Source organism: Lindgomyces ingoldianus (assembly GCF_010093535.1).
Source record: "Lindgomyces ingoldianus strain ATCC 200398 unplaced genomic scaffold BDR25scaffold_33, whole genome shotgun sequence".
NCBI classification, from domain to species: Eukaryota; Fungi; Ascomycota; class Dothideomycetes; order Pleosporales; family Lindgomycetaceae; genus Lindgomyces; species Lindgomyces ingoldianus.
The window spans coordinates 780,643-793,809 of record NW_022985194.1 but is presented as its reverse complement, the minus strand read 5'-3'; the positions used below and the strand labels follow the sequence as shown (position 1 = coordinate 793,809).

At 46.6% G+C, this 13,167-nt stretch overlaps 5 protein-coding genes across 5 annotated transcripts; 2 read left to right on the top strand and 3 right to left on the bottom strand.

The window, feature by feature from the left end:
• Positions 1-3,380: 3,380 nt before the first annotated feature.
• BDR25DRAFT_336466 (uncharacterized protein) lies at positions 3,381-4,953 on the bottom strand. Its single transcript, XM_033693102.1, has 2 exons — positions 4,809-4,953; positions 3,381-4,757 (listed from the first exon to the last, which is right to left on the bottom strand). The coding sequence occupies exons 1-2, from the start codon at positions 4,929-4,931 to the stop codon at positions 3,573-3,575; spliced, it is 1,308 nt and encodes a 435-aa protein (XP_033543503.1). The 5' UTR covers positions 4,932-4,953; the 3' UTR covers positions 3,381-3,572.
• A 249-nt stretch (positions 4,954-5,202) lies between these two features.
• On the top strand, positions 5,203-6,444 carry BDR25DRAFT_268626 (eukaryotic translation initiation factor 3 subunit K). Its single transcript, XM_033687121.1, has 3 exons — positions 5,203-5,384; positions 5,612-6,135; positions 6,188-6,444. The coding sequence occupies exons 1-3, from the start codon at positions 5,215-5,217 to the stop codon at positions 6,229-6,231; spliced, it is 738 nt and encodes a 245-aa protein (XP_033543502.1). The 5' UTR covers positions 5,203-5,214; the 3' UTR covers positions 6,232-6,444.
• On the bottom strand, positions 6,386-7,957 carry BDR25DRAFT_377257 (soluble quino protein glucose dehydrogenase; the record flags this gene model as incomplete). The annotated part of the gene is made up of 3 exons (XM_033697489.1): positions 6,386-7,144; positions 7,229-7,612; positions 7,667-7,957. The coding sequence occupies 3 exons, from the start codon at positions 7,955-7,957 to the stop codon at positions 6,539-6,541; spliced, it is 1,281 nt and encodes a 426-aa protein (XP_033543501.1). The 3' UTR covers positions 6,386-6,538.
• Positions 7,958-9,293: 1,336 nt separating this feature from the next.
• Positions 9,294-10,743, top strand: BDR25DRAFT_359564 (uncharacterized protein; the record flags this gene model as incomplete). Its single annotated transcript, XM_033696110.1, has 9 exons — positions 9,294-9,654; positions 9,711-9,783; positions 9,816-9,851; positions 9,896-9,947; positions 10,006-10,262; positions 10,316-10,374; positions 10,408-10,523; positions 10,566-10,630; positions 10,689-10,743. The coding sequence occupies 9 exons, from the start codon at positions 9,294-9,296 to the stop codon at positions 10,741-10,743; spliced, it is 1,074 nt and encodes a 357-aa protein (XP_033543500.1).
• A 360-nt stretch (positions 10,744-11,103) lies between these two features.
• On the bottom strand, positions 11,104-12,872 carry BDR25DRAFT_327998 (general substrate transporter; the record flags this gene model as incomplete). The annotated part of the gene is made up of 5 exons (XM_033692362.1): positions 11,104-12,142; positions 12,193-12,451; positions 12,502-12,551; positions 12,603-12,644; positions 12,700-12,872. 5 exons carry the CDS (start codon positions 12,870-12,872, stop codon positions 11,104-11,106), a joined length of 1,563 nt encoding a protein of 520 aa, XP_033543499.1.
• Between the last annotated feature and the right edge of the window lie 295 nt (positions 12,873-13,167).

Genomic DNA, 13,167 nt, shown 5'->3' with positions numbered 1-13,167 from the left:
AGGAACGTTTGACGAAAGCTGCTACATAGTACGAGCAATAAGCTCGAACAGTATGTTGCTGCAAATTGCTGCTGCATTTTGCAGCATTTTGCAGCATGTTGCAGCAAATTGCAGCATTTTGCAGCATGTTGCAGCAAATTGCAGCATTTTGCAGCATGTTGCAGCAAATTGCAGCAAATTGCAGCATGTTACAGCATTTTGCAGCAAATTGCAGCATGTTGCAAGCTGGTCGCGCATAGGGCTAGTGCGCGAGGGACTCGGATCGGCAGAACAAAAAGCCGAGCAACACGAGTAGAGCAGAAAAAGGATCGATAAATAAACACAATCAACACAAATCAATCAATCATCCCATACATCATATCCAAACCCATCATTCATCTCAGGAAGCCCAGAAACAGTGCTTCAATCTGACAAGGCTATGTTTATATAAACTAGCCTAGTATGTTTATAAAGCGTTATTTAAAGCTTAAAGTAAAGTTTTAAGTGTCAGTATAGTTAAAAGATATTTAGCTAATTATAAACTCTATTTTACTAAAGTTATATGTGTTATTATCTTAGATGCTATACTTAGCTTTAATATTCTCTATAAAGCTAAACCTGCTTTAAATTACTTTAAAACTCTTATAAAAAGCTCTTTTATAGTTATACTTACACTTAAATGTTACTTTAAGCTTTAAATAACGCTTTACAAACATACTAGGCTAGTTTATATAAACATAGCTAAGATTATGCTTAGCGTGCAAAGAATTAGCTATATTAGCTATAAATGCTATTTAAGAGGAAATTCCTTACGCATATAGCTTAAGTATAGTCTTAATAATTACCTACTTTTTTTTATTACTTAGCCTTTATAATTTAGCTGTAGAATTAGCTTGTAAAGGTTATTTAGCACTATAGTTATTTATTATTTTTTATAAGACTTTGCATATAGCTATAGCACATTTCTTTAAAAGTTTTATGTCTTATTTAAAAGCTTAGAGTGTAAGCTATATTTAACATTCTTTTAGCGCGTCTAAGTAGTGTTATAGGGAATACATTAGTATAGAAAAAGTAGTTTAGTAAGGTCTTAGCAAAAGTAAGCAACTTAGGTGTGTAAGCAACTCGCCTGTGAAGTATGTTAGTAGTAATAAAGTATATAACTAAATATTAAAGGCTATTTTAACTTATTTTAAGTTAAATAGAACTAAACTAGCGCTTTAAAACCCTTTTTAGATATTACTAAAAGTAATTACTATATTATAAGTATATATAAAGCATAGTAAAAACTTAAGTTTTATAATATAAGTAATTTAGTTATATATAAGATTTTTAGCTTAGTGCTTATACACTTTTTTTTAAAGAGGTAAAACAACCTATATTAAAAAGCTATAGAAAGTGTAATAAGTATAAAGGTATATAAATAGTAATAATTTTATTCTTTTTATAGTACTACTAAAAATTAAGTAAGTTATAGCTTTTATAGCTGTTAATAATAAAAAGCTAATAAGCGCTTATAACTTTTTTTTTATATACTTATTAAAGTGCTTTAACTACTATAGCTTAAGCTTATTTATTATCTAGCTATTTTTAAAGACTATAATAACCTAGTTTTAAAGTAGATTTTTTTTATACTAAGTAAAAAAGTAATAGCAGCCTTTAAAAATAATAAAAAGTAAAATAGCTTACTTTATTATATTAATACTTTAAATAACTATTATCTACTTTTTATTACTTTACTATATTACTTTTAGCTATTTTTATTTTTTTAAAGCTATAATAACTACTTTAGTTAATATTTAGCTTATTATAAAGCTTAACTTATTAAAGTTATATATATTTTTATTCTAGATACTATACTTAGCTTTTACATTAGCTATTAAGTAAAACTAGCTTTAGATAACCTTTAAATTTTTATAAAGCACTTTTTTATAATTATACTTATAATTAAACTTTATTATAAACTTAGGGTAGTGCTTAACCTATATACTAGGCTAGTTTAAGCTAACTTTGCCTAGATTACACTCTATGCGCAAGAAATTAGCTATATTAGCTCTAGCTATAAGCTTAAAAAAAATTTATATATAATAAGCTTAAGTATATACTTAATAACTACTTTTTTTTTAAGCTTAGTTAAATTTCTTAATTTAAGCTAGCATTCTGCTTATAAAGGCTATTTAGCGCGTTAATTACTTAGTGTTATGTAAAAGACATTATAAATAGCTATAGTATATTATAAAAAAAGTTCTAAGTCTTATTTAAAAGCTTAAAAAGTAAGCTATATTTAACATTTTTTAGAAAATTTAATCTAGTGTTGTTGTTAAGGCATTATGTAGATAAGTAAAGTGTAGTAGGGGCTTAGCAAAAGTAGCTGGCCAACCTGTGTAGCTGGCTAACCTGTTAGGTACGTAAAGCATAACTTACATATATATAAGTAAGTAGTAAAAGTAGACTTTAAATAATATCTTATGTTATATTACTTTATATAGGGCTAAAGTAGGCTGTTTTGCGCTAGAATAGGGTGGTTTTAGTGGGGGCTTAGCAAAAGTAGCCGGCCAACCTGTGTGGCCGGCCAACCTGTTAGGTACGTTAACTTGCCTATGGAGTACGTTAATTTAAACATGTTTTTCACAACGCATGCTAGAGCAAACTGCGTGCAAATTAACATAAAGGTGCACTTATGTTAAGTATACTTTTTTTAAAATAAAAATAATGTAAGAAATACATAAGGTGACAGAGAAATAGCGTTACTAGGGTTTATCTAAAGAAATTATACCTAACTAGCGCGTCTAAAACAGGAGATTCTGCTCAGCTTTTCGTTCTGCAAACCCGAATATATTAAGCAGAGCAAGCTCTGCTAATAATCAGGGATCCGTAGTTGAGGCAAGGAAACTGTGTCTTGTTGACGTTCTCCCTAATTTAACAAGTGGTTTGATAGTTGGACACACCCTAGTTATGCTCCGTGTCATGTGATAACACACATTAGAACCTGTTCGGCTGCATGCTACATCGTTGCCGCTGGTGGCGCTCTCAAACAAGTCGACGTACTTCTAGCACTTGTGCCAATCGCAAAAGGCCTTGGAGCCGCAATATCGAAATGAGAAAGAAGCTTCGGACGCTCGCAGAGCTCACCATTATAGACATGGATAACCTGGATCAAATTAGCGAGGACAAAACTACGATGAAAGGATGATATGCTATGAAATGGGGCCAGGATGGACCAGGAAGCAGAAGGATGGCATGGGGAGGCTAGTACGGCTTGAGGTTAGATTGGGAAGGATATTGAAGAATACTGTGAAGAGGGTTGAAGTCGCGAGGTGTTGTGGGAGAAGCTGTGATGGAGGTCGTGGGTACTAAGCACCAATGACCGAGGAACATTCCGATTTCTAGCATCTTGCCTCATACAGGAAGATTGGAAAGTTAAAGCCCTCGAATAATCCCATAGATCATCATGCCAATGAATGCCATAGATCGTTATGTCATCGTAGCATGAGATGCTGACAACTGACTGAGGGCTGCATTCGACAGCGGAATGCGCCAAACCATAAAATCCACATTGCCAGAATACAGTGAAGAAAGTAGGTATGTGAGAGGAGTTACCTCTTTGACGTAACCTCCTCCCACTGCACACCCACCCACTCTTCAAGATATCCCACTTCGCCATCGGCGATATCGCTTGGCTTGCAGTCTTTTTCACACACACCTAGGATGACAGTGCCCCATTCCATACCTTCTATGCCCATCTCATCAACCTCAAGTTCAGTGATTGCATGGGGCGTGAGCTGCACCTCGAACACTCTATCCGCACCACAATGTTGGCATCTTGGGATGCCCGCTCCACCTCTTGAGCCTATCGTGACCCTTGCATTCGAGGATGACCCGCTCTCTGAGTGGGCTGCTAGACGCATCCCGACGCTATCGCCATCGCTGTATAGCAACGGCTTGCCCTTGAACTCATATCGCAACACCTGCTCCGGGTTTTGGCCGATTCGATCGGCAAATCTCTGAAATGTTTTGTCGAGTGTGCTCTCAAAGACCTCTTTGTCTTCCTTCCCTCGCACTCCGCTGCCTTCCGCGTCCATGTCCATTCGCGCTGTGTTTGGTATCTGCGGTGTAGATTGGGCCTCGAGCGCCTCGTATTCTGCATCTAGATGATAGTGGGGGTACGCGGGTGGGAGCGAAGATCGCGCAGGCCAAGGCTCGTGCGGGCGGGTCGGTTGGACGAGTGGTGGTGGTGGGGAGGAAAGGCAGACTTTTGACGCGAAGGTCTCGGGGAGGGTGGTGGAGGCTTCATCCTCGACTAAATTGGCAGGTGGCGGGGCGGAGGGTGAAGGTTTAGAAAACGGGTTAAGTGCGGACGGCGGAGAAGAAAATGGATTCGGTGAGGTCATGTTGTTCGCGTTCGAGGTAAAGGGATTGGCGAAAGGATTCGCGGGTTCCGAGGTTCTTCCGCCATTCTTGTCGCCAAACAGCGCCTCCCCAATATTCGCTGGTAGTTTCGTCTCCACTCTGACATCCTTCGTGGCTGCCTTCTGGGGAATTGTCTTAGCGCCCCTGCTCCCGCTGCATTTCGCAACACGCACACCCCGCATTCCCCGCACACTGCCTTCTTTCCTCCTGCAAGTTTTCCGTCGACAGCTGAAGACATACAGCCTCCGCTCATGGCCTGGGAAGTGATCGGGCAGGTCGCCATTCAGTTCGAGGAGTAAAGTGAGGAAGTCGCTGCACACTTTGCATTTTGCTTGGGCACCAGAGAGAGGGCTCTTCTCGTCCAGCCATGTCTATTCACGGTGAGTATCACAGCAGCGCACTAGGGAAAGGAAGAACCTTACCGGATAGCCTCCGAGATGCGATATGGTATCCCCTGTCGCTTCTTGTGAGGCATAGCCAAGCAGGACATTCGTTTCGGTGTAGTTCTCGCCCTCATCGGAAGACTCGCTATCGTAAGGCGGCATTTAGGGGGGGGGTTGAAGGGGGTGAGTGAAGGGCGAGGGGTGAGGGGTGAGGGGTGAGGGGTAAGGGGGCATTAAAGGGGGGGGTCTGACAGATTTAGTGTGGATGGTGATGGCTGATGGACATGTTTTGGTGGGGGGGAAAATTTTGGGTGCCTTATCGATAGCGGGAGGTGTGGTGGCTCAGCATGTGGCTAGTGAACGCTCGGCACTTACATAATCAGCACACTGAAATTCTCAGCGACTTCAAACACCACGAAAGTGTCGCACATCCACACAATCTATCATGGGCGTCCCCTTCGACTTAGCGCCAGACCGGCCAGACCACATCGACCAGATCCTCAATGGGCTGGACCGCTACAACCCCGAGACTACGTCCGTCTTCCAGGACTATGTCATGCAGCAGTGTGAGAACCAGACTTACGACTGTTACGCTAACCTCGCTCTGCTCAAGCTGTACGTACATCTATCCCTTCCGTTTCCCCTCCCTCTGAGAGACATATTCTCTTGGTCGCGCTTCATGATGAACACCAATCCACAACGTTTCCTATTACCCGAGGGACAGGAGCTTGAATCCCTCCGCCCTGTGACGTGGAACTATTAGCTCTATCTGAATGCCCAATTCTATCTTGTTCCTTCCCCGCAGACTTGCTAGGCATCTGCTAACAACTTCTGTGTCATAGATACCAGTTCAATCCCCACCTCAACCGCGACGAAACCATTACCAATATCCTCGTCAAGGCTCTCACCGTTTTCCCCAACCCCGACTTCGCCCTGTGTCTATCGCTGCTCTCGACCCATGTCCTCGCACCCCTCAACACGTCGGCACATGCCCCAGCGGCTGGCGACGCGCCGCTCTCGGAAGCAGTGCAGAAACTCAACGTCCTGAACAACCTGCTCGGCGGTGCAGACTACTCCGCCTTCTGGAACACATTAGACTCGGATGACCTGTACGCCGACTTGGTTGCTGACGTGTCGGGCTTCGAGGAGCTGATGCGGGTCCGGATTGCCGTGACAGTCAGCCAGTCGATACGGGAGGTAGATAGGGCTATCCTGGAGTCGTGGCTGAACTGTCGGGGCAAGGAGTTTGACCACTTTGTTGGGACAGTCTGTGGCTGGACTTTGGAGGGGGTGAAGATTAAGATACCATTGAACAAGGAGAATGAGGCTAAGGGTACCGTAGTGAGGGAAAATGTGAAGTTCGACCGTGAGTTCAGGCAAAGGAACCCCGTTTTGAACACTACTGACTCTTCCTGCAGAATTTTCTCGTGTGATCAAAAGGTCCTTCGAGCAACCGGCATGATTGGTTACCATGCGATATGTGGCGACGATGATTATGGGTGCATTACACGATACCGGCCGGCGAGGTCAATGGCGTTGGGAAAGGCTCATGAACTATATAGCTGACACGGCCATTCGTGTCAAAATACCATGAGATGCCGCACGATAACATTGTAGATCTATGATCGCTCCAGTTCTGGGGCAAAGGTGAAGCACGTGTCCCCACAAATTCCGGAAACGATTGTGTATTCTACAACAGGTAATTACATACAGCCGAGCGTATCGTTCTGGCCCAACTCCTCTTTCCTTCAAGTATCCAGTCTTTCCTCTCATTTATATGTAGCTCCCCCGATAACCCAAATCTCATTTGTTGTATCTGACGTCATGAAGAGCTGACCATTAGGTCCAAACGCGACATTCACAGGCCTAAAGCACTTATTCGGACATCCCCCTAGATTTTCGTTATACATAATATTCACAGCCGCCGTCTTCGATGTCGAAGGCGCAGTCGGCATGCCCATCACCGGATCAAACGCGACCTTGGACAGCCGGTAACCATCCGGTGACGTTCGGTCCCAAGAGCCATGGAATGGCACATATGCCGTATCGCCCTTGGCATTGAACTTGATATCCAGCGGCGCGGTATGGCTCGGGAAGCACAATTTCGGCGCCATCTTCGCTTGGCATGTGGCGTCTGTGTTACCAGCCGTGGGACTGTCGATGACGAAGTTTTGACCGACCTTGAGCCCGGAGCCGTTGGGAATGATGGATGGGTCCCACACCGCGTAGCAGTCGGGGTAGCCGTAGTCTTTGCCGCGTTCAGCGGAGGCGGTATCGTTGATCATGCCGTGGTAGTTGAGTTCTTCGCAGGGGTTCTCTTGGTGGATGTCGGAGCCGCCGCGCTTCATGTCATCGCAGCCATTATCTACGGACCACTAGAGAGCGAAGTTAGCGATTGTCCCCAGCACAGAGTTGCGGTTTCTCGTTAGATATATGTAGGGGGATCTAGAAACACTTACAATGCCGCCCCTCGGATCCTCACCAACGCCAACTGTATTCCTTAGCCCCATGCCCAACACTTCGCCCTTGGTGTAATCGACAGCCGCGGCCTGGATATCCGCAATCTTGAAAATGCGGAGTTGACTTCGGGCCGTTTCAACTTTAGCAGCCGCAGAATCGAGATTGCCATCTGAACCTCGCTGGATGATGAGGACATCCGGGTTTGCCTTAGGCACAAGCAAAGTCCGGGAGAGATGGAATCCACCATTCCTCATGTTTTGGACGACAGTTTTTTTGTTGCTGACGGTGCCGGTAGTGCCGTCGTAGGTCCAGGACCAGACTGTAGTTAGGGAAGACACAAAGAGAGTTTTGCAGTCCGGGGTCAGGGCAATGCCATGATTGATCTGGGGGGTGTTAGTACGCGTCCAAGGTGGTATTCGAAATGCAACCAAACATACAGAGCTATCCGAAATCAGCTGCTTCGACGACTTAACACAGACATTCGTCCCTCCATTGTCGGTCAATTGGATATACCTCACGCCATAGCCACCTTGCTCTGCAGTGAGAATATTGCCTTGGCAGTCGAAGACGAATCCCCGAGGCGTCTTTAAGCCATTCATGACAACGCGACCAGAATATCCAGAAGCAAAAGTCGCCGGATTTGCCGGGTTGATGGTCGCACAGGTCTGAGCGAAGGCCTGGGGGGCCAGGGCCGCGATGGCCATGACGATGTATTGAATTCCTGTCATGGTGGGCGATAAACAACGCGTGCCACGTTCGATATCGCGAGGTGAAGCTACGAAGGTGTCGAAAATTCGATCGGCGAACCCACGAATTTAAGTAAATGTGAATCCGGGGAAGGTGGAATGAGCTTTCATCTAGCTCCAAAGGGTGCTCTTGACGTTGCGCATGGCATCATGGCCAGGAATGCCTCTCCAGTGATCATCTTCTTCCAAATGAAGCAGGGGAGTTGTGACCTTCGGCCCGCTGACGACCGTGTGTAGCTCAATCTGTCGGATCTTAAGGTCTCCAGACTATTTGCGGCAGGCAGTAGTGACAAATGGCGATAGGATTGGAGTAAAAGTCAATAAGAGACCGGCAAAATTGGGAGACTTGACAGCAATTGCAGATTGTGTTACGGTAAGACGACTGTGGCGATCTTGTAATACCGAGACGTAGGAGATGAAGAGCTAAGGTGGGAAACAGGTTCATGGAGTATGGAGAGATAGTAGAAGAAGCTTGATTCCGCCCTGGCCATTGGGAGTATAATGTGTAGAATGGTGTTGATCTGCGATGTTCTAATGCTAATATGTGTATAGTACGTTGAGCAAGGGGTCGATGCGGGGCCGGCAGAGGCTAAATTGTCCGTAGTGTGGTCTGGGGAAAGCTAATTTATGTATGGCTCATGGATAGCCTTTCCATTCACGCGCCGTTGAGTGAGCCCACTGTTGTCTTTCAGGGCATTGTCTCGCTTTATGGGGGTTGCGTCTACAGAGACTTGGGGCTGGGCTTCGATCGTCGATGCAACCTCCAGGAATCCCACTTGCGAATGCCGCTCCAAAGGCAACAGCACGGATTCTGTAGATGCAGGATGAGCTATGTATTAGGATAGATGAGTCATGCGAAGACTGATGTTATGGATGATAGAGATAAATGAGACCTGGAAACGTTCGACCAGGATCGGGCTGCTACATGCGCTAAACCAAATTGGTATCATTTTGTACCATTTTACATGGAAGTTTCGGGCTCCCGAATCAACCTTAGGCTCCGCGTCCCACGATACGATATGAATTATATAACTCCTCGGGCCCTCAATCCACAAATACATGACTTCTCTCAAGCCTTATTTCCCCTGCAAGGGTACATGTTATCAAGCTATCACAATTACGTGCAGCCAACCTCAATTAAGTCTCTAACGTTCACTCATCCAGCCAGCACCGAGAAAATGTTAGACTAGGGATAGCCAACACCTAAAATGCGGCGGGCTAGCTGTACACATTTACACATTGGACCTTTGGCTTCTGCACCACCTCCATTTTCTTCGCACATGAAGGCAAGGTTGTTCATACTAGTTGCCCTGTCGAGATGATCCTCTTCGAGCTTCGTCTTGTAAGTCTTCCGTACTTGCACTTCAGCTCTCCCGTATCTTTCTATCGACCTTGGCTCCAGTGCATCGACTCCAGATTTCCCATTCAGCTCAGAGTGTCGAGATGGTCCGAACCAACAGCCGCTTTGCTTCCAGTGCTGGCTGATACGTCACCTCTGTGTCACTATTCTGGCCCTGCTCAAGACTGGCCAAGGCCGTTCAGTCTGCTGAGCATATCTGAGTGTTACACTCCCATACCAGTTTCCCTGACCTGGAAAGCAGCAGACTCCATCTCTTACGTCTTACTACACCGTCCCATCTTGCTTGCGCTCCACGCCGCTTTGAAGAGCTATGATGCCCGTGCCTTTAGCGCCTATGTCCTTCGGCCGGCTGCTCACCACAACTTGGGCACCCAGAAACAGCGGCTATAACACTGGCCAGCTCGCCTACCCCCCCATCAAGTAGCTTTCATCTATCAGAGCTGCATACGTCGCCTGCTACAGCTCTAACTCATTTTGTAGCCCCAGCCACGTCTTTGCTGAGAGCTGCACTAGGCCGTACATCTCTAACTTGCGTCCGTCCGCGATCATCTCGGCTAAAGAAAGGTTAGTCAGCGTATGGGTTTCGTTGTCGAGGCTAGCCTCCCCATCCTCGTCTTCCTTATATCGATCATGAAGAAGCAACTCGGGACTCTTCGAACAGGTTTGTCAGCGACAGGAGCCGAGCAGCCGTCAGTATCTTCCTTCCAATGTGCTCAAACGAGATCTGCCAGGTTACAATGATTCAGTTAAATGCACATCCGTCTCTAACAATATTTCATACATCCTTCTCCAGCAAGCGCGCTCGGTTATGGCCGCTTCTGCAAACTTCACCTATGCACCTGGAGGCGCTTATCCTCTATTAACGCGTCTGTTGGCGCTCTCGGGATCACGACTAAGTTGTCCCGTCCCCACAACAATTCCTTTACAGTATAGTTACGCGAGGCCACATATGGAGACGCCCTCTAACTCCTAAGGGTTAGCCCCGATATAAATATGAATCACTGCACGGCATCTCTCCTTTCCAACCCTGCCAATGACCGTGCTCACAGGCGCCATGAATCACGGTGTTGAGACATCAATAGAGCTTTGCCAATGCAGCGCTTCTATTATTGCCAGGCACTAAGCAGCCGCGATAAACACGCCAGGTTCCCTAGACACATATACCTTGGGACTTGGATAGAAGAACAGGTGTCTTCTTATTTAATGCCCTACATATCACTTCCTCTTCAGCATGGCGTTTTGCATCTTATCGGCTTTTCTATTTCCCTTTTAGTTGTATTTCTCCTCAGCGCTGCGTTTACGCACTAGAACACTACGCCGCATAGATCGGGCTAAATGAAAGAAATGTCGGAGCCCGACTACTCTCGGCAGAAAATCATTGCTGTTCTCATTGGCATTAGTCAAGTAGGCCGGTCGTAATAGTGATCACGCTTGCTGTGAATGCTGAACCTTTTTAGGATAGACATATTTATTGTATGTACCTATCATCTTCTCAGTCGCACAGATGTAAGAGTTCTCGTTCCAAGTTGGTTAGTTTGTTGACATCAGATAAGCCCACCTAACCCCACACCGCGAATTTCCAGGGCCACGAAAGCAAGGTAGAGAGTAGACAGCATAATAATGGCAAAGAGATATAACTACCAACAAAATATCCCTACTCATAAAGGGGAGAGAGATTAAGTTCACAACAGCTTGGAATTACCATGTCTAAGCGGCTAGCTTCTAGAGCCCATTTAAGATGTCCACAGCGATTGGGTTAAGTCTGAGCCTAGTTTGCCACAGTCTTCTGCGCATCCGCAGCGTTGATGATGGTCTGGACGTTCTTGGGTTCCAGGCTCTTCTTGACGGGATTCCTCGCCTTGAACACCTCGTCCAGCTCTTCCAGCGTGCGTCCATTGGTCTCGGGCCAGAAGAGGTAGATGACGACAAATTCGATGCAATCCCAGCCTATGAAAACAATGTAGAAGTAGTACTTGATGTGTTCGAAGGCGGGGCCGGACGAATACTGGATGACGAAGCTAGCGAGCGCAGTGACAAACTGCGCTACGGACTTACCCTTTGCCCTAGTGCTGGTCTCGAGACATTCTACAATGTACATGGGCGAGAGCGGCGACCATCCGACCGAATATGAGATGCCGAAGAGGTAGATGAAGGCAATGGATGTGTTAGCGGCCGTGCTTTTGGACGGGTTCTCGGCGGCCAGCTTGGACGTCGGCGTGATGATGGAGAAGCAGATGATGCAGAAGACGAGAGACGTCATCAGCAGCCTTCTTCTGCCAAACTTATCCATGAACCACGCGCCGATCAGAGTGGCCAGGAAGGTGATAACGGGGTATATGGCGTTCAGCATGAGTTTCTTGCTCTGCGACGTGATTCCGGCATTTTCGAGCATAACCGGCATGTAGTAGTTCGTGACGCTATTGCCACACCACTGTGCAAAGGCCGCCATGGTGACAACGCAAAACATACGGCGTCTCGCTGCACGCGTGTTGAGCAGCTCGCGATAGTCCCACCATTTCTTGTCGGAGGCTTCCGTCGAGATCATATTCTCCATTTCTGCCATCTCCAACTTAACAAGAGGATGGTCGCGGTCTCCTTCGCCGTGGTACTCAGCCAGGACGTTTCGAGCGGTTTCGTTGCGTCCGTTGGCGATGAGCCATCGAGGGCTTTCCGGCAGCGTCCAGACGAAAATGGCAACGATGCTGGCAGATATAAGCTGGCAATACAGCGGGATGCGCCAGACTTGTCGCCCCTCCATGCGGGCGGCGGCGTAGACGACCCAGGAGGCCACAATGGAACCGACAGACCTTGACAATATCTTAACTCACATGTCGCCCTAGAATCAGCTTGAGCTTACCAGAATGAATTGTAAACACCCATCATTGTTCCACGCCACACCGGATGGGCGATTTCGCCAACATAGATGGGGGCGCTGACGTTGCAGAAGGCAACGCCAAATCCGAGTACGAACCGTCCAGCCAGGAAGGCGGCATGGGTGGACGATGAGCCGATGACACAGGCGCCAGCAAGTACAATGATCGATCCTATAAACATGCCAGCGCGTCTCCCAAAGTAGTCGTTGGTAGGCCCCACAAATGGGATGGCACAAATGACTCCTGAAATATGCATAAGCGTCCATCGTGCGCATTGGAAGGTAGGCACTTACCGACGTTGTAAATGGCAAAAACAAATCCCGTGCTTGCAGAAGCTGACTTCCTAGAACAGCATGAGCTACGACTATGGTCAAAGCACAGCCAAGTGACTCACATGTTAAAGTACTTCTGATAGGAGGTCATGGCGTTCAAGCCGCTGAGTAAAAAGATTAACATTCGTCTGTGACACAGGACCGCCCTGAACGACATACCCCATGACCGAGCCATCGTAACCGTTCAGACAAGCGCAGAAATACGCGCACAGCAGCACGCCGTAGAGGCGGAACATGTGCGGCGTCCATGGCGAATACTTGACACTAGAAGTCTGGTCTGCAAGATGGGTGGCCTCGTCGACGGTGATGCCATGCTCGAGAGTCTGCTGCATGGAGGTCGGTTGCTTTTGCTCAGATGCCATCTTTGCTGTGCTGAATGAACAGGTAGACAGGTTGAGATGTTTCTCAGCGTAGGTATTGCATGGGGTTTAAATAATTCAACAGGCAGAGAAAAGAACGAGTAAGGAGTCCCATGGTCCCGGGCTGCCGAGATGCATACTTCCCCATGGGCATGAATGATCTGAGCATACTCTATACTATAGATTTTAGCTAGGGAGGATCCTTCTGTGGCGTGAATTCCATCCCAGTGCCTTGAAGTACAAAATGCGGCGCTACTGGGGTCCTCTC

Coding starts and splice junctions, on each gene's coding strand:
- BDR25DRAFT_336466 (XM_033693102.1), bottom strand. CDS start 4,931: ATGCCGCCTTACGATAGCGAGTCTTCCGATGAGGGCGAGAACTACACC. Junction 4,758..4,808: donor CGCATCTCGGAGGCTATCCG/GTAAGGTTCTTC, acceptor CACCGTGAATAG/ACATGGCTGGACGAGAAGAG.
- BDR25DRAFT_268626 (XM_033687121.1), top strand. CDS start 5,215: ATGGGCGTCCCCTTCGACTTAGCGCCAGACCGGCCAGACCACATCGAC. Junction 5,385..5,611: donor AACCTCGCTCTGCTCAAGCT/GTACGTACATCT, acceptor TCTGTGTCATAG/ATACCAGTTCAATCCCCACC. Junction 6,136..6,187: donor GGAAAATGTGAAGTTCGACC/GTGAGTTCAGGC, acceptor CTCTTCCTGCAG/AATTTTCTCGTGTGATCAAA.